Raw genomic sequence first — 26436 nt, forward strand, 5'->3', positions numbered from 1 at the left:
TGCTCTTTAGTAGCCTTTTTGAGTCTCCGAAAATGTGTGACATTGTCCGGTTTGATAAATGTGGGTGTTTACAGGCAGGAAGGGTCAAACACAATATCAGGTTGCTTTGTTGGAATTGAATAAACAAACAATTTGAAGCTTGGCCCATTCCAGGGACTAAAAGTCAGGATATCTCTTCTCTGTTCTTTTGCCAATCTCCAAACCTTATGGAAACATGGAGTACACCTTTACGCTAGAATCCTTCTTCTTACTTTCTTTGTTTTAATCTCAAATGATCATGTATAACAATTGAAACTTTCTATACTGAGAGTTTACCTTGCTGCGAATACTGCACCTTAACTGCCTCACAGTGCATGTTATATTGTGTCTTTTATATCCCCCTGGTCTTAATCACACCATGTCAACCTGTCACTTTCCAACTATTTACACCGTGTAACATTTGTATATAATTTTAAATTATATTCTTATTTTATTTTTATTTATCTATATGTTTTTCTATTTTTTACTTAATCAATTTTTTTATTTTTTCTCTATTTGTGCTCTATTATTTTGTACTACTCTTGCTACTATGTCTGTGTTGCCGCAACAACCGAATTTCCACACAGGGATCAATAAAGTATTTTCTTACGTTATCTTAATGTGGTCATTTCATAACTTACCAAGAGATTGCAAAGGGAAGAAGAACGACCACAAACTAGATCAAAGAGAGATGGGGAAAATTAAATGATAAAATAACTAGTCAACATTGGTAAAACACATGTGGAACTATATTTTCTGTATCTTGTTCAATGTATTTTAAAACTTAAGGTATTACCTGGAATAGTGAATATCCCACAACATGGCAATGATGTTGCTGTTCTGAACAAATATATATATATTTATTTTCTTAAAAACTACTCTGGGAAATGTAAGTGTCAAAAATAATTCCAATGAAGTATTGACAACAACCCATATCCTGTTACCTTTTGACCAGAAGAAATTTAAGAAATATTTGGTTTCAGAATATGAACAAGGAGAGGAACTTTTTAAACAAAAAATTGAAGAATATGATATAGTCCAGTAAACACCCATACAGCATAAAGCTTTGGCAAAACTTATAAAGTAAAGTTGTTTTTGAGACCCTGTCTATGTGGCTGAAATGTCGTTTTGTGCTTAATGTTCATTAACTATTGTGGACAGTACATCAAATTCTTCAAACCTCATGGTTACCAGGGATCATCACGATTCTAACAGACAAAAACTTGATTAAAAATATGTGATAGTGTTGACTTGATTTACATTGTAAAGGGGTTATTTCGTCCATCTATGTTATCCATGTCATTGTCTGGACTTTCAGTTTATACAGCTGCAGTAGCACCACATAATTGTTTTGTGTCAAAAAAGAAACCATGCTGCCATCTTGTGGTGATAAAAACCTAAGCGTGACCACGTGAACTTCTGCAGTCTGAGGGAACTAAACGCACTATGGCGTGGAAAATCCCACACACTGAAGTTCTTTTGACGAACCAGAGTTCTGTACGCTTGTTTGTGTCATTTGTTGTGTCATCAAAGAGGTTTGTTTAAACAGCAGTCTTTTTTACATTGTAAACTCGCACTGAGGACCTAAAAGAAACGCAAAATAAAGGGTTGTATGTCCAATATCCAACCCCTGGGGGCGCTGTAGCTATTCCTTGTATCCACCCAACATCAACCTTAGCATCATTCACAGGTTTGTATTTTATGTTAACACCCGTGAATGCCCTTTTGACCGACCCTCTGTACCCCTCATTTTCTGTATTGTTCTGACTTGTTAGTAAGCGAGGCTCTTTTTGTTCTTATTGCCTTAGGATTTGCTTTTAGACCATAATAATTAGGAAGTACATTAAACAGGCCTGTGGTTTGACTCAAATGGTTGGTTTGCTGATGTAAATCTGCTTTATTGACACGCGTAAAATCCAAATTATGTGGTACAACCGCAATGCATCCGAAGATTAATTTGTGGCCAATTTTATGGTGTCTTTGCAATAGTCTGTACATGGAGTTATCCATATTTGTAATTTTAGTCTCTTTATACGCGTCTAATTGCATTTTGACAATATGCTCTAAGACCGAGTTTTACTGTGAAGACCAGACCTGTAAGATCTGAAGGTTCGGTCACGGTACCTTTCTCTGGCCCTTTTGTAAGTGCTTTGATGGCACACTCGGTGCAGACAGACCTGAACAAATAATGGAGGGTGGACGCGGTGGGGAGTAGTCAGTCGTGCAGCCCTTACTCATTGGTTGCCTCAGACACAGTAGCTCTCCCTCTCACTCTCTCATAAATGCGCTCCCACCACCGACCGTAGCAGATAATCACAGGCCACTGCGAGGGGGACACACCTTCTGCTCATTTTGCTTCACTTTACCAGGGGATGCGTTTCGATTCACGAAAAGGTGTCATCAGTCCAAGATTTTAGTCCTTTTTCGCTGCTTGCAGTTTCGCAATTTTTCAGTTTTTGCTCATAGGTTACGAGTCTCTTTCGCTTTACATCGAAGATGACTGGGGTTTTTGAGAACTTAAATACTGATATGCATTCCAACCAGATTACCTCGAGCAGTTACCACAGCTTGCACAAGTCGCAGGAGTCGCCGACTCTGCCAGTGTCCACGGCCACGGACAGCAGCTACTACAACAGCCAACAGCCGGGCCACTGCGCAGGGTCTCCTTTTGGCCAACTCGGCTCGTACCAGTACCACAGCAGTGCCACAAGCGCTGTGCCATATAACGCAAAATCATACGAGCTAGGCTTCAACTCGTCATATGGTGCATACAGCTCCTATGTCTCCAACCCCTCGCCTACTCCAGCGGATACAGGTAAGGATGCTGTTTTTTTCCCTTTTCAAGTAAATTTAATTTACTTCTTTTGACACTAAATTGTAGGACTTGCTCATGACATGAAATGTAGATGAGACTAATTGAATAATGCATAAGACAAAGTTGACAACACAATCATGTGGTCAGAATTAATTAGACACATGTCTTGCACAGTTGTACACAGGCAATTGATAGAGAACAGCGCGTTGTTGTTAAATACAACTCTTATGCAAAGTGTAAATTTAAAATATATATAATATTGAATTACATTGTGTTAAAAATGTCTCACAAATAGGGAACGCAAAATGCGTAATAGTTCAATGCAAATAAGGAATACGCAATACCCTCCATGCATAACATAAATTGCGCATGAATGTTCCTGCAGAGAAAGAAGAGAGCGAGCCAGAAATCCGGATGGTAAATGGAAAACCAAAGAAGGTCAGGAAACCTCGAACCATTTATTCCAGCTTTCAACTGGCTGCACTTCAACGGAGGTTTCAAAAGACGCAGTATTTGGCTCTACCAGAACGGGCCGAGCTGGCAGCCTCCATGGGCCTTACTCAAACACAGGTGGGTACATCTAAGACACTGGTTTATACCCTGTCAAATATCTACTTCATGTCTTAAATGAAAAGAAAATTAAATCTGTCAAAGGCGGATGTGAGCTGCAGAATATTGGTTAGTAAATCTTTGCTTGTATCCGTTTCTTTGTCAGGTCAAAATCTGGTTCCAAAACCGCCGCTCCAAGTTCAAGAAGTTGTGGAAAAGTGGAGAAATCCCCCCAGAGCAACATGTTGCTTCCAGTGAATCTCCCCCCTGCACGTCTCCGCCAACTACTGCCTGGGACTTTCCACAGACTCAAAGAATGAACAGTGTCAACTCCAGTTTACCTCAGAGCAGCAGCCCTCCCAACACGACTGCGCCTACATCGTTTTTGGCAAACTACTCCTGGTACTCTACGAACTCTGCGACGCATCTGCAGCCTCATCTGGTCCCGCACCACCACAACTCCGCCATAAGCGCTGGGACGATATTCTGAAACGAAAAACAAACACACAAATATCGGGTTTAAATCGGACAATACTGGTGAATAGATGAGAAATGCCAATACTTTTATTTTGCAGACCTCGTGTGTGCGCCATGCGAATTTTACGCACAGGTATCTAGGTGAAGTTAATGGAGCAAGATAGGTTCATGGACCTTGCCAGTTTTCGCAAATGCTAGTAACAGATTTCTACAGTTATTTTTGTATTTATTTATTTTGTCTATGTCGAGGGATGAATGAACCACTATTACCCAAAGCAATCACAGCCTGGGCGCAAGCCTGCTTATACGCGGACGTCACTTTTTGCCATCCCTGCGAATCAAACATTTATCGCAGGACAACCTCTCACAAATGTAGCACAAGTTAACTGTACTGTGCCTTTTTCAATATGACCTCATTTTGATGTGCGTTAAAATAGCTTACCTTTATCCATTCCACGTCATTAGTTGAGTTGAATAAACTGGGGGGGAGGGGGTAAGTGTCTGAAACCATGTTTGTAAATATTTTACCACAGCTTTTTTGATAGCCCATGTCGCTTCGACTTTTATTTTTAGCCTTTGAGTGCAAAACCATCATAATCCACCGTAAGCTACTGATTGTTCCACCCTCCCAAATGTTATTGTATCACATTTTATTGTATCTTTGTCTTATTTATTTTAGCATTGTTCCATATATGACCAGACGTTATTTAAATAAAAATGATTCTGTGCATATTGTATCCTTCTGTTCCTTGCTGAATTATTCATTGTGCTAATGTATGCTATTTATTGAAGACAGCACTGTCTGTTATAATTTAATAATAACACATATACCTGCATGGATATGTAATTTTTTTCAAAAAGCAAAAACGTATGCTTGGTGAGTTCAACAGGTTTTGTTAAATAGTTTAATTTTAGAAAATTAACGTCAAGTCACGGCGTCAAAATAGCTTAGTAGCGTTTTACAAGGTAACTTGATAGGGGGATACTTCACCACAAATTATAATTCGACCAGTGGATCAGATTTTTCACAGTTTATTTTAAAAACGTACTTATTTGAAATATTTAAATCATGTATTATGTCTATAATGGCAGAAACTTGTATAAATGAACCAGGATTATGCACACATGTAGCCTACAGCGTAGAATATTAAAAGCCTAGCAACTTACACTAGCCTCTGTTAGTGTTGATTGGCAACAACTGGTAAACTCCACAGAGAACATGCTGTAAGGAGGGTTGAACTTTATGGTAAACCTGATTTTTAAGGCTACAGCCAAGGTAGGGTTTTTTGTATTGCCTTTTATTAGACAAAACAATGTTGTTTCCAATTTAAGAGTGGAAAAGCGTAAGATAATTCCGAAGTTGCCCTAGGTTTAATGAGTTTTACCCGGCTTCGTCGAGAGATGATCGGCTGAACCGGGGCTCATTTAGGCTTGCAGGCAGAGGCAGAAACCCGGGTCGCTGACTGGCAGGCTCAGCGGAGGCAACACAGCAACACGCCTTGGCCTGCGAGAGCGAAAGATGAGGGTTGCTATGAGTGTTCACTAGCTCCTCAGACTCTGTGGAGTCAGAGAGTCGCTTTCCAGACGTTTTATGAACTCGGTCTAACAAGAGAAAAGAGTGTTACTGGGTCCAAGACTGCCTGAAGCTACAACATCATGGAAACATTTCTCACGTCTCACAAGCTGAGCCTCTGATCTCTGAAGACGAGCAGACTGACCTACATTATTTATATGGCTCGTGTGGGGCCTGTGGGCTACATGGAAAACACATGCACGTCAAAAAATTACACATCATAGTATTTGTTATTTATTGCTGAAGAAATTAGTTCGTATAAAGTTTAATTTAGCACAATTTTGAGATTATTTTGACTTCTATTGATGAATAAAGAGATTGAGTGGGGTAGGGGCTTATTATTATACACAGTCATGATTATCACTGTCTGTCCCACACGCTTCCCTTCAAACGACCACGAGCCATAAAGTGGGATCGTTTCCTTGTACATAATTAGGACTGTAGCTTGTCAGCGGTTGCTATATCTCCATGATGGAGCCTCCTCCCTGGAGCTGACAAGATAAGATCTCAGACGTGCAGAATGTAAGCTATACAGGCTCATAAAGCTTATATTTGTATGGACCTTTGTGAAATTAATAATATAAAGAAATTGTAAGTGAATGCATCATGACATGCCTGCACAATGGGCAAAAATAACACAATATTAGCTGCTTTTCACAGGTGTTTTCTTAAGACACACACTTTATTATACTATTTCAGAGTATGTCTCCTTTTCTCCCTTTAAAAAATATAAAAGTCTGATTGTTTTTTGTTTTTTTTGGCTCCACGTGACTTCCACCACAGATTAGTGCTGCTGTGGTTTTAGCATTTTCGAGGCAACTTGTAAATGCCATACCCCCTATCCTAATTTATACCCTGATCTGTAATTTCATCCACATTTGCTTCGGTTTGAGCATTCCGGCTTTCAAATCTGAAAGCCTGCAATTACTATATAATTCTTCGCAATTTTAGATGTCCTAATATGGGGTGTTATTTTTTACACAAGACAATTTCCCGCTATTTCAAGCATCAACATTGTCAAAGTCGCATGTACATAATAAATGGGAATATCAATGCATAGTTTTTAGCCTAACATCTTGACTCAACGATAATTATATCCGTGTGGAGCCTACGCAGAATTAGCCTGAATTGCATGGTAACTGCTGCTTTAAATTTTAAAAAATTACTCATAATTTCCCCCCAAAGATTACCAAGATCTCGAGTGCACAATGTCATCAGCGTAATGAGGAGTAAACATTTATGCTAATAATCTACATTTTTTCTCCGCTATCAGCTATAAAGAGGGGAAATAAAGCAGACATTTTCAGTCATATTCTGAACTGCTGCTGCTAAAGCTTACACCGACACATGGGACACATTTTGTGGGATTTAAGCGATCGGTTTGGGTCTGTGCTGCAGGATGCTGCTGCTCATCTGACTGCATGTTGCTTTCAGGGAATCTGAGAGGGAGCTTTGCCTCTTCACTTCCAAGCTTAGAAGGTAGGTTTTATTCTTTTTTCTTCCTTAAATATTCACTGACAGCAGCGCGACGACTGAATGCATTTGAGAAGATTTAAAACCAAGCATAGGTTTGTCGGTCCTCACAAGCATGATTGATCAATTTTTCTTCAGACTAGATTATTAAATGTTATTTTATGGCATACAAAATAATGAAATAATTGCTCCTTATGAGTGAAATCTGGGGCATATTTTTTTCTCATTTCTTTACAACATTGGTTTAAATAAGTCTCTAGTTTCTTTATTGCACAAAGAGGAGGTTTATAGCTGAGAAAGCTGCACACACCGATAGGAAATGTAAGGAAAAGCAGACGCACAAAACGTCCTTTAATCCAGCCTGTGCTCTCATTACTCGTATTGTGCTCTACTAATTTTGAAGCCTCTTCTCCGCATTGACAGAACTCCGTGATGTGCTGTACACCTGCAAGCAATTTGCCAGCCTTACACATAAGTCTAAGTCTAAGGGAACAGTGACGAAATGGCAGCTCACCTATTTCGCTTTTTTTTTTTCTCTCTCCTTCTTTTGCTGCAGCAAATTTTCTTTCAGAGCACTATCTCCTTTGTGAACGCAGAAACATCCTCCGTGCGAGAAAAAGGCTCATAATTACCTCAGAGATAGGAAACTGCATTAGAATAAATAAGGGCGAAATTACTGTAATTATGCTGGGTTTGATGGGCTCAGCTCGTATAATCAAGGGGAGAATACAGCGAAATAACACTGACCCTCTTGGATGTGCAGCTGCGCCTTTCTAAGGCTTAGGTAGACACATTTATGTTTGCTAGAACAGCAGCAGCAGCACAATTCATATGACTTCTTAATGCTATCGAAATATACATAATGCTTTATGCGACGTATAGGGTTGATCACAAAGGACTGAATAGTCTATGTTTGTATTAAGACAACAAAAGAGGCTGGAAGAGGATGTTATACAAGGGTGAAGCAGTGTAAACTAGGACAGAAGTTGATTTCAAGTGTGATGCAGTTAGAAGCTGTGAGAAGAAAACTGGGTCAGATTAATTGAAAAATTAACCATTATCATGGTCATGTTTACCATTTTAAACATGCACATTTTGAACATAAAAAGAACAAATGAAGAAGCAGTGCGCTCTGTTGTCTGTGGCCTGTTATAGCGATGCTGTGCAGTTGCACGAATTGCATCCTTTATTACTATAATTGCAAAACATTCAATTTTGTATTCAGATAATGCACCTGCAGAGGGGAGAGTTGGTGCAAGACCAACATTTTTAATTCTGTTTTTTCGTCCCGTGTCACTAAAAAGAGTCAGTGAAGACAGAAAGGATGCAATTATCAGACTTTTTTTTTTTACAGTCATTATTAAACATTGTTTTCTTCTTTTTTTAATGGATTATTTTTCTGCTATTCTATTTTTGAGCAACATTTTTGAATATGCACCCGGTAAAGGGTTTAACGCATTTGAATTGACAGATATTTTCCACCTATTTAAAATGCAGTCAAGTCTCTTTGATGTATTTCATACTTTTTTTTTTAAATGGATACGATCAATCAAATTACAAACCACATTTTAAGGTCAATTGTTCCAACCAGTTGCATTTTAACACATATAAAATCCAACTAAAAAGCCGACTGCGTAATTGCGTTACTCCACAGCAAAGAAATAAAGTGTGAACCCCAAACAAGAAAGCCTTTGAACTTTTCACTTTCTCTGATCTCCTTCTGATCCGAGCAGCTTCAAGTGCTCATCCAGTCCTTTCTGCAGCACCTGCCTCGTGCGCAATTATTCACTTAACACACACACACACACACAGTTGATCTCTCCTATTCACGGCGAGAAATTAGGAATTGTGAGAAGACAAATGGATAGAAGATTATCTTAAAGAAAGGCTGAGAAAAAGTAAGCGATGCTGTTGGATGAATCCCAGTTTCCCTTTAGGATTGGTTAAATTACAAAAAATAAATAGGCTACCCATATGCTTCAGAAATGACGATTTCATATTTAGCTGAGCTGCATGTGGAAATATTTGCGTGCAGATGCATTAGGAATCTTATTTAACCAGTCTTTTAAGACGCAACGTCATGTTTCTAATTCATGAGGCCAGTCCAGCGGTTTGACAACATCTACAACCACAAACCAATGCGGGCTGAACGCTACAAACGACCATGATTCCAAACGACGAGCCTTTTGCAGCTCGCCCTCACGTGGTGTCTGCTACAATAACCGACATGATACTGCTTTGTGTCAGCTCCCATTAAAGCTGCACCACGCTGAAGCCTTTCTTTTCACGCGCGGGGAGGAGGAGGAAGAGGAGGGTGGATGTAGGAGTTTACATGGAGAGGATGGGTGGTGGATTTCAATCAGACACCTTTCTTGACATAATTTAAATCATCATTTTACTGCTTTTGAAACTTTGCACATTCTGTACATAAACTTTCAGAAACAGATCAATAAATTAAAGTGATCAATACAAAACTAAATATTTTCTATGTGGACTAAAACACATCTCGACGAATACAGAAAGCCTAAAACCCTGTTTCACAGCGTACCCAGTACATCACAAAAACAAATCCGCAAATTATGTACAAAATACAGTGACAAATCAGCTGCTTAGCCTCAACAGAGTTCTTTTTTTCCAAAGCAGCAAAATTGTCAGGCCGTTTACATTTTTCACATAACATGGGGGCACGGCATAGAAAAGCTTTGCTTGCGTTAGTGCAGTAGGAACAACACAATGTTGTTGTTTCAAACACACACACCCACACACACACACACAAAATGAACAAAGGCAGACCTCAACAAGTCCCAATAATTTAACTTAAATAACAAACACATAGAAATAACATTTGAGGCTTTAGCACACGGTGGTTGGGTGTACTGTAAGCATAAACGGCCTGGTGGTAATTGATCGAATTAATTCATCATAATTATTTGGTTAAAGAAACACCTCTCTGGCCTGATCCACTTTGTTTAGAAATGTAGATTGATTTTTCTTAGAATCAGCTTGGGCCCAACATCTGGTGTAAACAAACACGTGTTTTTTTCTTACAAACAGAATAACTCACACAAATATGATTTAAAAAATAGAAACGGACACAACAGTGATAAACAGCAGCCGAAAAAGGATCCATTTGTCTACAATTTCCGCTCGCTGTCAGGGAATTGTTGCCCTCAGGCGCATTGTGCGCCCTTTTAGTCTCTCATCCCCTTCTCCTTCTTCTTCGCTCCTTCCGGTATGAAGAGGCCACTGTGTCAGCTGGCTGCACGCGGCAGCAGACTCCGGGGTTGTTGTGTATTATCAGTGCCTAGCCGCGAGGAGCGGCTGCAGGCCTCCTCAACATCCAGATCCACGAGCCATGGCAGAGTGGAGGGCTGAGGTGTCTGTTCACATGAGCTGTGACTGTTGCATAGACTCTTGGTGTGTGGTGGGATACCACGAGGTGTAGCTGGGAATGTAAGATCCGGTTGATCCGACTGAAGTCTTCACGGTGGTCGGTGAGCTCCAGACAGGTGCCACCGAGGGAGACCCGCTCGACAGTCCGCGGCCCGTGGCCAAAGCGTTTGCGTCAATTGTTCCTCCTCCTTGCTTCATCAGTTTTTTGAATTTAGAGCGTTTGTTCTGAAACCAAATCTTCACCTGGAGAGACAAAGGAAATTGTTGGGATTAGACAACAAAAAGAGGCGTTTCATTGTTGATAAAACGTCAGTTTTAAAATATTGGTACGTTTTACGCACGCTCTGCGCACGCGGCAGGCAAAGTCGAGAGCAATAAAATCAGGCATTTATACCAATAACTTAAATGACATTACTGTTTTAATATGTTATGGTTATTTATATACGAATTACAGGATGACGTTCAGAGTAAAAGAATAAATCATTTATTTAGTGTGAGACATTGGATTTTATATTAATGTGTTGTGAAAAATGTGCCATGTGAATTGTAAATAATAAAAATCATGATTATTGTAATGGTCGCATATTCAGTTAAAAGGCCTTTTTGTGTATAAAAATGCTGCTGCTGCTGCAGTGATGCTATTTGTGCTGCTCGGACTTGCCTGTGTCTGAGTGAGACCCAGCGACGCTGCCAGCTCAGCTCTCTCCGGTAACGCCAAATATTGCGTTTGTTGAAATCTCCTGTTCAGAGCTTGAAGTTGTAAACTTGAGTAGATAGTCCTTGGTTTTCTAATCTTTTTCCCTTTCCCGTTGAACCGAACCTCTCCTCCTTCCACCACTGTGTTTTTCTCTGTTTCTGGCGCTGAGGGAGAGAAAAGAGTAAAGAGAAGGTTAGAAAATGAAGAGGCAGTTGTGGCCAACAGTGCTGCGCAGCTATGAATACTCCAGCGCAAGTTTACAGGCTGTACTTTAGGTATAATTACCCTTAATTGCATACATTGTTTATAGCGTTACGCAATAAATAATTACCAAGCCTAATTCCAACATCTGGCTCCGCTGCAGCGAGGACTGTAAACATTGGAAAGCGGTGCCAACACAGAAAGAGGATATTTTAGATCCAAAGATGCTGTTGCACACTTACCTGCGTCTTCTAGCCGCGTCTGTGAGAGCGCCGAGCTGTTTTGGTAGCTCTGTACTGTGCTCAGATATGGACTGGTGGAATGGCTGCCGACCGAGTTGACGTATGGATAACCCAAAGATCTGGGGAACGACGAGGCTGGACTGTAGCTGTCGTGCTGGGTATGACCTGCAGAATGTAAACAGTGCATGGGATAGTGTCCGTGTGACATGGAGGAAGGCGACAGTTGCTGACTCGGGGGTCCAAACTCCATGAAAACGTTTTTTCCTGAGGCAGGGCTATTAAGACTTTCTGGGATTGTAGTCATTGTCATCTCTTCTCGCGGTCCCCCTTGTCTCGCTTTTGTTGTTTTCCTTCTATGATCTCAGTGAAGGACGGATCCCAATTTAAGCCGAACTGATTTTTTCTCTTTCCATTCATAAGAAAATGTAGTTTGTGCCTGTGAAAAGTCCCAGGTATGATGCTGTGGACCAAGACAAACTCGCTCAAAGGTTTGAATCTCGGACTCATGAATATTCATCGAAGACGGTCGCTGATTGGTCCTCTCGCTCCAAGAGGGAAGCCGATTGGCGACGCTGGGGCTGGGTCCGAAGAAGCTGATAAAGTCAAGGAAAACCAGAAATCTACAATATTTCCTCCTGACATGTCAAGATTCACTATTATAAATATTTTATTTTAAAAATCTAAATTAACGACACCTATTTTGGACCCGAAATTTTGAAAATTTTAGAGACCATTTCGTGATAGTATTTTTCTCCTAACCAAAAATCTTAATAATAGCCTTTATTTACCAGTGATAATAATAACAATGACATCATTGTGTTTCATATTGTCATTGGCCTGTATTAAAGATGCCGCTGATCATATAACTGTCTAAACATCATTAAATAATGTGAAATAATATTTGCAGCCTCGTTAAAGCTGCTCTCTCTGCACTTTCTAGTTTGATTAAAGCTTTTTGTGATTAAAGCTCTATCTGTAGCAAGGTAGATTAGCATAACACTAGTGTTCAATTTTCATAAGTAGCTCTGTAATTAGTCATGTATTTAACACTTACAGTGGCTTGAGGTCTCAGTTACACCTGGCAGCATGGAGGACGGTGGAACAGTTTTTGCTCTGATGTCAAATGAGGTTTGCTGGCTCAGGTGCCGGTTTAATGATGTTCCACAACACCTGAAAGCACACAAAAACATCACAATATAGCAAACATAGTGCAAAAAAGTATACTTCAATTGAAAGGTTTAGCAATTTGATTAATCAAATTGATCTGCATAGACAATTTCATACAACTTAGAAACAAATACAAGTAAATTAGACTTCATTATCACATTCAAAATAAAACATTGTGATGGGAGATTGTTCTGCTCCAATATTTTTTTCCACTTGTTGTTTTCTGTTTTATAACATAGCCATGAATGCACACAGGCCTGTTTTCTTATCAAATTTAAATGCTTTCCAAACGACTTTACACACCTTCTTTCGCAATCAATTAAAACCCACGGTGCTGTAAAACATTGGCACCTTTGATTAGCATGAACCTGAGTGAGGATGGGGGTGCGGCCGGCCTCCCACAGCCCAACAGGAACAATTATCCACGGACATTTGATTTAATTGAACTGACGACTGACTACCCACAGGAGATATTTCTTCCAGAGCTCAAACAGGACCACCGTTGTCGCTGTGCTTCAAGTCTAACCAGGGTACATTTAAAAAAAGGAATAAATTAATCCATTCAGCAGATAAAAACAATGTCGGTGCACTTACTTAAAAAAAATGAGGATCTATAAAAGAAGCAGATAAATCGGCGTCATCCGGGGTCAGAAATCCACAGCAGGATGCACGTGTTGAAAGAAGTAGAGGAAGAAAGTCTCCAGAAAGTGTTCATTTTATTATGCTTCATTTGCAGGCTGCAGCTCTTCTTCTGGTGTCTGTGCGGAGCAGAGACACAGCCCGGCTGCTGCTCCATCGGCAGTCCTTCCAGCTCCACCTGAATAACAAATTAAAGGCAGTTAAATTCCGTCACTGTGATTATCAGTGTAATTACATAATTGAACTCAAAACAGAACTAGCAAGTTGCAAAAATGTGGTATCAAAAAATGCAGGCGCTGACATCACGGCACGTGCGCCACAGTGTGCCAGGCGGCTGCGGATGCCTGGATTTAAAGATTTCTGTGAAATATTAGGCTATAACGACAAAGCTGGTCCCTTGTCCCCCCTGAAATAGGCCAATTTGAAGTGATTTCTCCGGAATTACTTTCGAAAAATGCTTCAAGATTTCCTCTATCAACAACGACAATGATAATGGCAGTACAACCAATAATTATCATCTTCCAGAACAGAGGACAGATTTTTATGGGTACTTGGTGGGTGCGACTGATAACTGTCATTATTTTCCCACGATTATAGTATCTGCAAACTGCCACGCGGCTGTGAGCAAAACCATTAACAGAATAGAGGCAGAAAATGTAAAATAATACCACGAGTGTTTCTCAAATAATAGCAATAATAATTACAGGCTTTTATTTGAAGTAAATGTAATTTAGAGCCGAGCAGACTTATACACGCTGCACACATTTATTAATACCTTTGCTCAGTCAAACATTTACAAAGTGTTGATCTGCATACAAACTGAACCATTAACTATTTATATGAGGGATTTTCTCAAGCCATCCTCAGGGACATTAAGCGAGCAGGCGTGCGATAATATTACCACTTCAATTTATAATCTGACTCCTGCAGGAGGGCAGCGGAGGCCACAGCGGTTCACCTTCCTGCTGCACGGCCCTAACCAGCCCAACACTAAAAATAAAGTCCTCCATGCATGGATGGAGCGCGGAGCAGGCCTCATTAGGAGTGAGTAGCTCTGTGGCTGAGGGTGTTTTAACACCTGCTGCTCTTCACCTGAGGGTGAGTGCAGAGGTGGAGAGAGAGAGAGAGAGATAGAGAGAGAGAGAGAGAGAGAGAGAGAGAGAGAGAGAGAGAGAGAGAGAGAGAGAGAGATGGAAGGGGGGTGGAGGGGTAAACGGGCCAAGATGTCACAGACTTCATTTCAGTTCGGTGATAGAAAGCCCTCCTCAGCTGACATGCCAACCCACATCTTCACAGCCACCAAATATTATCCAAACCGCGGTGCATTGGGAAACTGTGCGTCCGTGCTGAGTTGAGGCACAGCTCCACGTGCAGCCTGCACAGTCTGCGTGTCAGCAATGATTAATCATTGTCATTGGAGGTACAGGAAACTGTAACTTACTTGGTCAATGTGCAAATGTATATATTTTTTATTTCAGTGTGATTTTTTTTCCACCTTTCTCATTGACTATTTGTTATTATATTTGTTTTTAACGGGGGAGTTTATGACTGCAAGTTAAATCTAATTCAATTTCACAGATATCTGTCATGTCACGTGAATGCATTAACTTACAAGCATGATGAAAGCAATCATTGACATACGAACAGGTTTAAAATAAGCTCAGGAAAAAAATAAAAATGCAAAAAATAAGCTAAATCCACTCCCTAAAAAAATGTTTTTCTTTTTTTTTCTAGGCTACATTAACTCAATTCAGAAAAGGCCCATTGTGGATTGTCACCACAGCATCTCAGACACAAATGTAAATCTAATTTTGTGACTTCCCGCAGAAATGTCACACTATATGAAAGTTTACTCACTGTTAGAAGCATTGAATAAACAAGTAAAAAATTGCCTTTTGTTCTGCTTCCTCTCTGCTGCTGCTGTTTGCTGCCATCCTGTAATTTTGCAGCGTCAATGAACGCAACACTAGATGCACTACAATTAACTGGATTCTATGTCTATTTTCATGTTCAGTGTGGCATCAAAATGTGAATTGATTTTGTTTTCTGAGTTTTGAGTAAACAAAAAGAGAAAGTCATGACACATGAGAAAGAAGACTGTTAAAATGGTTAATTGATTGTGTTGTTCTCGGGGTCAGAAGGAAGAAAATGAAGGATTGTTTCGCTTACAGAAGATACAGATAGACATTTCTTTTTAACAGTACTAGCACATTTATTGCCTCACACTAGCTTCATGTTTACAAAACATTTGTGGCAACTGATATCAGATTTTTTAATTGTGTTGTCTGAAATTAAATCATAATATGAATTAACTATCTTTTATTTGGAAGGCCTTATCAGTTATCTATGTGTTTACAAAATAAAGGTTTGTTCTGATTAATTGACTTCCAAATTGTGTTGCTCATTTAGTGATAGTTGGATAATTTGGTGCTTATAAACTTCAGGAAACACAACTTAATTAAAGACCAGTCAGTATGCTTTTATTCATTTTTTGTTGTTTACAATCAAAAATTTTTAAGTTAGCACATATTGTACATTGAATTCACATTGTAGGGTTTAGATTTATTTTATTTTATTTCAGATTGTTTGAAATGTCTGTTTTTTAATGGAACAATGAAAGCATTAAAACGTGTTGAATTTATCATGTTTATTGGATAATCATTGTTATTTTGTTTGTTTTTAGGCATGGACACACAAGGGTTGGGGATTACTGACCAAAGGCTCCTTGGACTTCAAACTGGACTTGTTGCACTGAAGATGACTTGCTCTGATTCCTGGAACCTGGTGATAGTTGAAATAGAGTTAGCATGTTGCTATATTCAATAAGTATGCTTTCTTTTCTGTTTGTATTTTTTACAGTCCTCCTTGTAAATCAGAATGTGTTACTTTAGTCATATTACAAGATTATACATGGAACATTTGAACCCTTGTCCATGCAGATGTCATCTATAACAGCAAAAAAAAGAAGAAAATTCTGGTAATAAAAAGATGGTCTCTGTAATAACCAAGAACGTAATAGAACATAAAGCTGGTCACTGCAGAAGTCATATCTCACCTCTCTTTTCCCCTGTCAGTGTTCAGAGCCGCTCTCTCCCTCCACAGAGAGCTGTGGGGTCACAGAGTGGAAGAGCCCCCAGCTGAACTGGTAGAAATGCTGTCCCCATTACGGCAGCAGCAGGGGTCAGGCCATGGCAGCAAGCATCCAACCTGCCTGAAATTGGCTGCAAAATGACCAATTACCTGAGTGAAGGCTGGGGGAGAAAAGACTTGGCAAAATATGGCTTTTACTTAATTCAGCTAAACTGTAAAAGAAACTAGTGACACATTGACGCCTCAAACTTGCTACATGCTGCAGAATCCAACCTGTTAAGTCAAAGTGTGAGCATAGAAGCATCAACTAACTAGAAATAGATTTAAAGATGATTGAAAATGAAGAAACTCTTCACCAAGAGAGGGTCTAAAATCAATATAACATAAGCAGAGGGATTATTTCTGCAGCATTAAAACAAAGATTGATTATCTTTACATGTAGGTCTTATTGAATTAATTTCCTCGCAAATGGAAAACATGCAAATTCACCAATTAAGTCATTTGCTCATGGAGAGCCGGGCTGCTTGACGTTCAGCTGCCACTGCGCCTTTAGTCTGAAACCCCCTTTTTAGTTTTTGTTAAGAGTTAAGTCTCCAACAAAGACAGGAAGGAGGTCAGCACTCAGCCAACACCTGAATGCGCCTCTCTTTTTTGTGCTCCCCTTGATCCCCACAGTCTGTGCCTGTCATTAGTCTTAATGATGGAAAATTGTCATGTTGATACAAGTCTTGCTCTCCCCCTCTCTCTTCTTTTGTATAAGTAGAAGGTGGAAGCTCCATTTGTGACAAAGTTCTAAGCCGTGGACGCTGCATTTGTGCTGTGGGGGGAGAATAAAGGCTGTAGATGCTCTTTCCATAGCTGGGATAATTATTCCTACTGTGACCTTAATGATTCGCTCTGTTCATCCTGCATCTCATCCACGCGCCAGGCCCTCAGCAGAGCCCCGTGTCAGGGAATATGAAAAACCCATATAATGAAACCATTTTGGCTGATGGAAAAAAGGGGGCTACTGAAGCTGCACTTGCTACAAAGACGGCTCAATTATATGAGTAATTGTGATAATTTTCCCTCCATTCACTGCTTTCTCTGAAAGGTAAAAAACACAGATGCTGAAAGGGAAATTACTTGGACAATATATAATCTGTGAAATGGTCACAACAGAAAAAAAAAGATGACTGTAAGAAAGTGTAGGACTATAAATAGGTATGTTAATGCAGGGCACATAAATACACCCTCAGAGGCTTGCAGATAAAAAAAAAACACTACCCTGTGCATGTGAAAAGGAAAAAAACACACAACAAATGACCAGTGAAAAAAACATGATAAAAGTAGATATGCAGCTGCCAGAAAATTAAACCTCCTTCTCCTTCCAATTGACAAATTTCAGCTCCTGAAAATGCACCCCCATAGCCGGCTATCATTTGTTGTTCTCTGACAGGAAAAGGATAATTACCTCTCTCAGAGGCAGGAGGACTGACATGCCCTCTAGACTTTGCCATGAATGCAGAAGCTTGATAGACAGTTTGAGGAATAATTTTGTTCCTCGCCCTTTTTTTCCTTTATGTTCAAGAGTAGAACATGTTTTGTTCGGGGTAAGAACTTGGGAGATGGCAGTATTGTGGAGTGCATTAAACCATGGGTGTTCATACTGTAAATATGACATCCCAGTGTCTATCAGCGTCTCCGTTCGGGGGGAAAAACTCTGAAATGCATTAAAATTTCAATTTTAGCTGGCAGGGAGATAGGCGAGATAGTGAGATATGCATTACTTTTTCTTTCACAGTGGGTGTTGGATTAAACATTTCTTTTTCCTTGCTGGAAGAAGACAGAATAAAAGCTTATTTCCACTAGAGCTGGGTGGTGAATTCAAGTTTTGTGGGGACAGAAATCCATTGTATTCAAGGGAGTGTGCAACATTTACATATGCATGCAAAGCATACACTAAATTAACTTGTCAAATTGTCATGCAAGAGGGATTCTAACCAGCACTTCTGTAAAAATAGATACGTTTTAATACATCTTTTCTCTATTCTCCCTCCACACGTTTCCCTATGTCCACAAGTGTGTTTTTTTTTCTTGATAAACCTCCCACGTGTTTGGCCACTGACCCCTTCGGCCCCTGCAATCTGGAATAAATCCCTTCAGACAAGCCAAGCAGCATTACAGCCTTGCAGCTCAAAATACTTGTATCACACTCAAATGATGAGTCTCTGTCACACACCATGTCATCAGCTTCACCCCCCAGCCCCACAATAACTTCCGTCCCATTGAGCAGCCTCGTGTGTTACGGAGGCCAAGACAGCCGGAGACCCCCTGGTCCTACCTGATTGTGCCTCCTGTAACATGGAGGAGCAACTAGGTCCAAGCACCAGCCCTATACTCAGCATTGCTTTTCACACAAATACACACAAATATACACACACACGTACACACAAAACACCAATCTCAATGCAGTGCACCCCACTGTGCACTTCCTGACAGCTTGAAGAAATGTTTTCAAGTTGTCAAGTCTCCACAGTTAGTCAGTGAGCAGGGAAAACAACACAACAATAATCATATGATCAGAAATATTTAGCTATGTAAAGACTGTGAATGAAGATGTTTGGGTTGTTTTCTAAAGGCCCTTTAATTTTCTGTTTTCACTTTGATTCACATTAAATTAGATTTCAACTTTTCAGTCACTTTAACATGAACCCAGATTGGTTCCTAACATCTGATAAGTTGGAGCAGCTGTACTATTTGTGCACAGAATCTTGTTTACAAACAGGTTTATTGTTCAACAGAGGCAAGGGACTGTGGGGAAACAACTGGGCAGATATGAGGGTAATTTCTTATTCCTGTTACACACAAGGACATCTGCACTTAATAACAAGTCACTTAAATCATGTTCAGCCTTGGTTTGCAAAAACGTTGGCTATCGCTAAGTCTACTTTTAATGCCTGATTAACCCTCCTGTTATGTTGCGGGTCAAATTGACCCATACTTAACTTCAAAAATCTAAAAAAAAAAAAAAAAAAGTTATAAGTAATTTTCGCTATGAAACGTCTTCTGCTTGGTTTAATTAGTGTGAACAACATATAAACTGAAAATGGATCATTTCACACATTTGCAAGCCCCCCTGCTTGTTTATATCACATACTGTCCGTGGGTCAATTTGACCCTGCAGTCAAAGTGGAGGCTAAAAGGGGTCAGAAGTGTCAAATACTAGATGTTTCTTTGCAACTGTGTGACATATTTCACCCTAATCCCTTTCTGATGTACATATGAAAAGTTTTAACATGAATTTTCATAAAAACAAGTGAATTATCGTCATTGAACCTTGATCTATGAGAATTAAAGAACACCAATACACTTATTGACTTAAATGGTTAGTAATGGAGTTAATTATGAGATTTAAAAAATTTATATTGGTAATTTTGGGGGGTTCTGACACTTTTGAATCATTTAATATGCCCCAAGTCACGTTGACCCAGGAACATTATTGCTGTTCCTAAGAAACGAACATAACAGGAGGGTTAAGTAGTTATTAGAAAGTTATTTATCTGTGAGCATGTTCAATTTAAAAAGGAGTGTGCCATCTGAAATACTTTCTGTACTTTTAGTTATTGATGGCAAAACAAACAGACTATATAACATATTAATACATTTTCAAAGTCAAGATTGTGGTTTAAGAATAATATAGAAAAACTAGAGGGGTTTAAATTTCTAATAAGGAATAGATAACATTCAGTTTCTTACCCTTCAACAATAATTTTGGTGCAGCCCCTAAGCATCACGGGATGTGTGCTGCACTGAAAATACTACATTCTTTTTTCATCTAGAATTCATGTTCCTCTGTTGGATGTCAAGTGAACTAAAGGGTCATATGTTGTATGAAGTTAAAGCCTTCTAACGAAAAATGTGTGATATTTTCTATAAATAAAGTCATCTATAAATCTGCAGACTCCTGCCTGATACCTTTTAAAACTCTGGTTTTAGCTAAATTGCATGGTGGTCAAGCCAAAGTAAATGGGGCTGCTTGACGACTGTATGGCATTTACAAGCAAGGTAATCATTATGAAGATTTTCTGTGCATCTTACCTTTAACCAGAATGAGACCTACCCTCAATGTATGAACAAGTAGAGCACTTTTCCATCTTATTTTCAAAGTTACAGTTGTGCTCATAAGTTTACATACCCTGGCAGAATTTATGGTTTCTTGGATAGTTTCTGTTGTTTTTATGATATAAAAAGAGTAAACACAGTTGTTTGATAAAAATGTTGCTTCACCCAACCACTAACCATGAGTGAAAAAATAAATTTCTCTTATCATTCATATTCTCTGAAAAATGACCCAAAAAAACACAAATTCTGCCAGGGTATGTAAACTTATGAGCACAAATGTATGTCCAAAAGTGGACAAATAACTTAATATGGTGTCAAGTTTAAACCTGACAAGCATCCTTAGTTCCATCTCATATCTAAATCAAACATTATGATAGTAATTACAATTTACCAGAGTGATGGGACATATCAAAATTGTAGCCCAAATAACTAAATATTCAACGTTTGGCCTATTTTGCAGATTGAGAGTTATCTCTCTAACATTATAGGATTCATTTGGCTCTGTGTGACTCTGTTTCTTTGTGTCTGATCTTATTGAAAAGCATTATAAAGTTATTATAAAAGATGTCATTCAGTAATTCATAAGAAAGTTACTCTGTTCCTCAAAAATGACGGTCTTTATGGAAGCTTTGGATCAATAAGGAAAACGAATGAAGAATCAATCACCCTCCTTTTTTCTTGACTCCTGGTCTCATAATTCTAACAATATTTTTTACGTCACCGTCTGGATGAAATACCGAACAGTAACGTGATAATACAAACAAGACTCAAATATATAAGGATACAAGTAGATGAATCAACTCTCCCTGACAGACAGATACCCTCAGACAGAGGTGTTCTGATTTTTTTCTCCATAGCCGACAGTCTGATGTAAACCAGTCTGACCTACAGCTGTACCTCACAGATATTACAAGCCAGGGACAGAGAGCCTCGTCTTCCAATTACACCGCTGCACCACTGCCTGAAGCTCAGCCATCTATGGAGAAAGCAAAGACAAGGCTGTCAGAGATTTTAATAAATGTAGGGAACACTGCATGGGAAAAGTGTTGCTGTCTCAATAGAGTGACACAGACAGGCCAAGGCTGTCAATGGAGCCCCTAATGACAGAGTAAGATAATGACAGACCCCAGTTAGAATCAGCAGGAAGAGGAAGATCAATCTGCAGCCAGAGAGGGAGGGATGTGAGGAGGGGGACAAAACTGTGGGCTCTTTCTTTTCTATTTTCTCCGTTTTAGCTCATCTCATACATATATCCGTGTGCTGCAGCTGGCTCGCATCGTGGCGGGGCAGCTCTGCATTAAGCGCACAGTGGATCAATAGCCATTACAACTCCCTCACAGCCTGACACATCGCAGGGTCGCGGTTGACATTTCACTCAGGGCCACATTGATCCCCAGTGCACAATATTCCAGCCCCCTGTTAGTGACCGAGCCCGGGGTCTGGCTGGAATTGAAAAGCGAGGGAGGGGGGTGTAAAAGCGACCGAGGGGGTGGCTAACCAGCTGCCCGCGCTGCCACAAGTAAACAGCACTCCCCTTGATGCATTCCTCGTTTGCAATCTACTGGTTTTCCTGCCTCTTCTGGCAATCCAAGAGGCTGTATCGAAGGATCAAAGCTTGACCTATGTGAATTATTTATTCATGCACCAGATCAGAGTGTATATGTGCAAAGCAGAAATAGCCACACTGACATCACTGTTGATACCATCTACAGCTTTTTACAGACCAGTGGAAAGGCAGGCTGCGTAAAAGAAAAAAAAAATCCTAAATAAGCTTTTGATGCAATTAAAAAGTGGGAGTTTCCGAGACAGCTTGCTCAAAATAAACACGGAAAAGTAGCAGACAACACAAAATTACACACAGTTTAAGCTAATTACTTTTTAATTGCCTGCTGAGACTTCAGATTGTATCTCTGTGTCCAGTTTAACTTTGCAGAATAACTGCCAAGCTGAACAAAGTGTTGAATTCATCCTCACCGAGCAGCTGCAAAGAGTAACCTATTTGCCAAAATAGAAATAAAAAGTTTAACATGTTAGTTTCAGTACTGCAACAGTCACATTTCAGAGATAAGATATCATTACATGTTCATACAATACTATTTCTGAAAAAGAAAGGTAAAATAGCACAAAATGCAATTTAAAAAGCCTGCTTCCTTTGCTGTACCTTTATGGATGTGTTTCAGGATGTCGTGCACAAATGCTTGTATATTCTCTGAGTGTGTTCTCCCACTGTATGAAAAAAGAGAATCAAAGGAGGATCTTATCATAACTCCTCTGCCAGCAAACACTGCTCCTGGGTTTGATTTCTCAATTGCCCTTCATAAATGAAAGAGAGGGGGATTCCCAGATAAAATGGTTACAAGAGATTAAATACCTGTCTGGTGTAGTGTGGCTGCATTGTTCGCTGATGGAGGGAAATTTCTGTGGAGAAGGAGAAACATACAAAGTGTTACCTGAACCGTTTCAATCTTAATAATAAATGATGCAGGTTGTTTTCTGTGTTGTCTCTAATTTAATGTGTACCCACCTGTTCAAAAAAATATGCACCCAATCCACACACCATGAGCATATTACCACTCTGATATTGCAAATCTCCCACTCTGTACCGCCTCCTAACATGTCTAAAATTACATGACTAACTCAAATTATAGTCATTCATATAATAGATATATCATAACCACGATTGTGTAACAGTTCTGCATGTGAAGGAACAAACGCATTAGATTACAGCTCTAATACCATAATTGAATTCGTGCTCAGGGCAGAAATTTGATTTAATCAATTGTTACCACCTGGCTTGACGTTTGAGAGACCACACACAGATTTGGACTGGTAATAGTGATTTCATATTCATTATGCACACATCCACAAATATATAACTCACACACCTTGTGCATGGCTGGACCGGGTGCCACAACAAAGCAGAGAAAGACCTGCAGCTGCCTCCGGCTCAGATCTTCATCTTTAATTTCTATGTGGTCGGATACAATGCCTGTCGTCACATAGTCTGGAGTCATTATGTACTGGGAGAAGGAGAAAAAAAGTACATGAAGATGAGAGCAGGTCTGCAGTCACAATGCTCCCATTTAACATGGTGGGGTTAAAGGGGGGGATATGGTAGGATTGTGCAGCAGCGTCTTGCCCTTTCTGTCCGATTGTGGGACCCAGGACAGCCCTGCAGAGAGACACTGGAGCCCTGCAGGCTGATAGAGGACTCTCCCCATCATCACTCACATATTTCTGCTTTGGCACGGACCCACAAGTAAGACAAGGCTTTACTCCCAGGGGTGCTGGCATGTGTCCAAGTGGCTTATGGATATTTGCCAGGGCAGAGAATAGCCCTAATATTTGCAGTCTGCATACTGTTTGAATTGTTCACAGTCACATAGAATTAAATACAAATGTAAAACATGATAGATATAGTTAAAACAACATTTCTATGATTAAATGTTTTATTGGGAAATTCATTTAATATCAAACACGTCAGGTTTTTCTTCAAGTCACATTTCAAATTTACGCTGAATTCTTAAGGCAGCACTTCATTGTGATTCTCGTCGCTCTCTGAGATCCACCTCTTTTGTCCTGCTCCAAAGCCACTTGTTCGACAGGTCAATCACTATGTTTTTCTCCCTCGCAGCCCCACAAAGTCAAATAGATGTTTTTCAAGGCTCCGCCTTATGACAATGCTTGTGTGAATTATTCAGCCTTTTGCTTGTATCAAATAACAATAACTTGAAATACCCTAATGCAAAAATAGCAACTCAAACTTGCTTTTCAAGCCTCAGCCAGCGTGAAAAAAGAGAAGTCCACGAGGCATCGATTTTCCAACCTTTTGTTATTCAGGGTTGTATTACAAAAGAAACGCACAATGCTTTGATATACAGTAGCCATTGTGAGATCTTGAGCGCATGTTTTATATTAGGAGCTTAAAGGCTGAGTTTCATATTGATGAGGACTGTTGAGTGTCACCTTTTGGATAGTGAAGGCAGCACCCTGCCCTGACTTGGCTCAGAGGAAACACCTGCAGAGCGAAACACATGTTAGACTGCAGGGAAACCTTGGCTGTCTATTTTGTTCTGATGAACTACTTCCAAGTAAAGAGGACTGTGACCTTGTTCTGATCATTTGTAGCTCTGGAAATCGTTTAAATGCACCGCAAGGGAGGGCTTGATCGTAAGGCATGTAGCATTAGCAGAGTGATTCTTTTTGTATAAGGCAGCAGCAGCCGGATGGAGGTTTCTGCAGAGGGCAACAAGCTAAAGCCTGGGAGGAGCTTCACTGTGTAGTGGCTCTGCATTTTCAGGCTGTGTGAGAAAGTTTTCTACCTCCATGCAGCCTGGTTAAATTAGCCCCAGAGCCAGAGTGTGGACAGCAGCTGGAGTGCAAGAGTCAGCTCTGGCAGTGGTGATAATCAGCAGGGAGGATGTGGAGAGAGAAACCCTCAGGGAGGAGGAGGGGGAAGGGGGGTGGCAAAGAGAAGGAGGAGGGGGGTTGCTGTGATCTTACAGGCCCAATCAGAACCCAAGTGGAGCGGAGGCCTCATGCAGTGTAACAGCACACCATAGCTCCACAGCACTCAACATCCTGGACACAGAGCAGGTCTCCTCCCTAACCGGCTGCTTAACCCTTTCAGAGTGTGTGTGCGCTGTTCTCCCCCAGCCCTCATTCGCTCATCACCACGCTAATCAGCCTCAGAGACAGCAGCTGCAGGGAGCCCCACTCCTAACCTGGGCTGGAGAGGCTGTTAGCCTCAGCAAGAGGAGTGCAAATACAGAGCTTAGTGTTCTCAACAGCGACCGCAGAGCATCCACATGTCTGACACTGGCTGCCTCTTCTATTGTGTCACATTCAGCTCAGACAGTCGTCACATGGGCTAAACCATGTCAGCAGATAACGTGGTTCTCTATCAGACAGCAGGGGTGAATAAGTGCTAAGATCCTTTACCTATAGAAAAGTAGGCAAGAACTATGTCAAAAGTGCTGTATTCTTAGTAATATAACGTTAGCTTTTTATCTCTTTGTAATGCCATGCAGGAATAAGAACATCTAGAAATATAAGCTAACAAACTAAAAGTCTTGTCAAACCCCACATTACAATTCAATACTCGACAGAATATTAAAAACGATAAAAACTATCAATAAAAACCTTCAGGTATACCCTTATTTCTTTGATTACATAGCATATTTATGATCAATGTCACTTTGAACATATCAAAAAGAATTCTACCAACCCAAAGTTAACCTGATGTGTTGTTCACTTATCAAGCTTTCTTGAAGTAACTTATATGCTCCACAAGTAGCCATTTCAGTCTTAGAGGATCATGTAATGCAGTATTTAGCCTACATGGTTGGTCAAAACCAACTCTCATGTTTTGGAGCCTGTTTCACATAATAAGAAGTTAATTGACTTCCACTATGTTACTTGACTACTGTGGAGCTGAAGCATGATCTGAAACCTTCATATTAAATTTGATACACAACACCTCTAACCTGATGTGAAAGTGCAGTGTTGTAGAGAAACAGCTAACTAAACAGCTAATAAAGAGTGCTAAACTGTGAAAGCTAGCTTGCGCGATTGATGTAGTTAGCGAAATTTAAAGCAAAATGAGCATGATGATTGTGCTGAAGCTTAACCCTCCTGTTATGTTTGTTTCTCAGGAACAGCAATAATGTTCCTGGGTCAACTTGACCCGGGCATATTCAATTATCCAAAAGTGTCAGAACCCAAAAAATCCCAACACAATTTATTTAAATCTCATAATTAACTCCGTAACTAACCATTTAAATTAATATTTAGTGCAATGGTGTTCTTTAATTCTCACAGATCATGGTTCAATGAGGATAACTCACTCGTTTTTCATGTGTTTGTGATTGGGGTGAAAAATGTCACACAGTTGCAAAGAAACCGTTCGTATTTGACACTTCTGACCCCTTTTAGCCTCCACTTTGACTGCAGGGTCAAGTTGACCCACGAACAGTATCTATGTAGTATAAACATGCAG

The 26436-nt window shown here is 40.0% G+C and overlaps 2 protein-coding genes and 2 long non-coding RNA genes across 4 annotated transcripts; 2 read left to right on the plus strand and 2 right to left on the minus strand.

Annotated features, from left to right (window-relative positions):
• The first annotated feature begins 1409 nt into the window (after positions 1 to 1409).
• Positions 1410 to 4596, plus strand: dlx2a (distal-less homeobox 2a). Its single transcript, XM_034693230.1, has 3 exons — positions 1410 to 2833; positions 3219 to 3403; positions 3549 to 4596. The coding sequence occupies exons 1-3, from the start codon at positions 2515 to 2517 to the stop codon at positions 3870 to 3872; spliced, it is 828 nt and encodes a 275-aa protein (XP_034549121.1). The 5' UTR covers positions 1410 to 2514; the 3' UTR covers positions 3873 to 4596.
• A 459-nt stretch (positions 4597 to 5055) lies between these two features.
• Positions 5056 to 16337, plus strand: LOC117819773. Its single transcript, XR_004632621.1, has 3 exons — positions 5056 to 5135; positions 6867 to 6911; positions 15928 to 16337. It is a non-coding gene; the product is annotated as an uncharacterized LOC117819773 (long non-coding RNA).
• Positions 9280 to 12606, minus strand: dlx1a (distal-less homeobox 1a). Its single transcript, XM_034693231.1, has 4 exons — positions 12493 to 12606; positions 11439 to 12031; positions 10960 to 11159; positions 9280 to 10541 (listed from the first exon to the last, which is right to left on the minus strand). Exons 2-4 carry the CDS (start codon positions 11746 to 11748, stop codon positions 10290 to 10292), a joined length of 762 nt encoding a protein of 253 aa, XP_034549122.1. The 5' UTR covers positions 11749 to 12031; positions 12493 to 12606; the 3' UTR covers positions 9280 to 10289.
• Positions 16338 to 22623: 6286 nt separating the features above from the next.
• LOC117819774 lies at positions 22624 to 23433 on the minus strand. The gene is made up of 3 exons (XR_004632622.1): positions 23324 to 23433; positions 22810 to 22856; positions 22624 to 22664 (listed from the first exon to the last, which is right to left on the minus strand). It is a non-coding gene; the product is annotated as an uncharacterized LOC117819774 (long non-coding RNA).
• Positions 23434 to 26436: the final 3003 nt, after the last annotated feature.

Source organism: Notolabrus celidotus, chromosome 10 (genome assembly GCF_009762535.1).
Source record: "Notolabrus celidotus isolate fNotCel1 chromosome 10, fNotCel1.pri, whole genome shotgun sequence".
Lineage (NCBI taxonomy): Eukaryota > Metazoa > Chordata > Actinopteri > Labriformes > Labridae > Notolabrus > Notolabrus celidotus.

Bases quoted from the DNA above. Each gene is read 5' to 3' on its own strand.
- dlx2a (XM_034693230.1), top strand. From the start codon at position 2,515: ATGACTGGGGTTTTTGAGAACTTAAATACTGATATGCATTCCAACCAG. The intron at 2,834-3,218 runs GTAAGGATGCTG...ATGTTCCTGCAG, and splicing joins GCCTACTCCAGCGGATACAG to AGAAAGAAGAGAGCGAGCCA. The intron at 3,404-3,548 runs GTGGGTACATCT...TTTCTTTGTCAG, and splicing joins TGGGCCTTACTCAAACACAG to GTCAAAATCTGGTTCCAAAA.
- dlx1a (XM_034693231.1), bottom strand. From the start codon at position 11,748: ATGACAATGACTACAATCCCAGAAAGTCTTAATAGCCCTGCCTCAGGA. The intron at 11,160-11,438 runs GTAAGTGTGCAA...TCTCTCCCTCAG, and splicing joins GACGCGGCTAGAAGACGCAG to CGCCAGAAACAGAGAAAAAC. The intron at 10,542-10,959 runs GCAAGTCCGAGC...TTGTCTCTCCAG, and splicing joins TGGGTCTCACTCAGACACAG to GTGAAGATTTGGTTTCAGAA.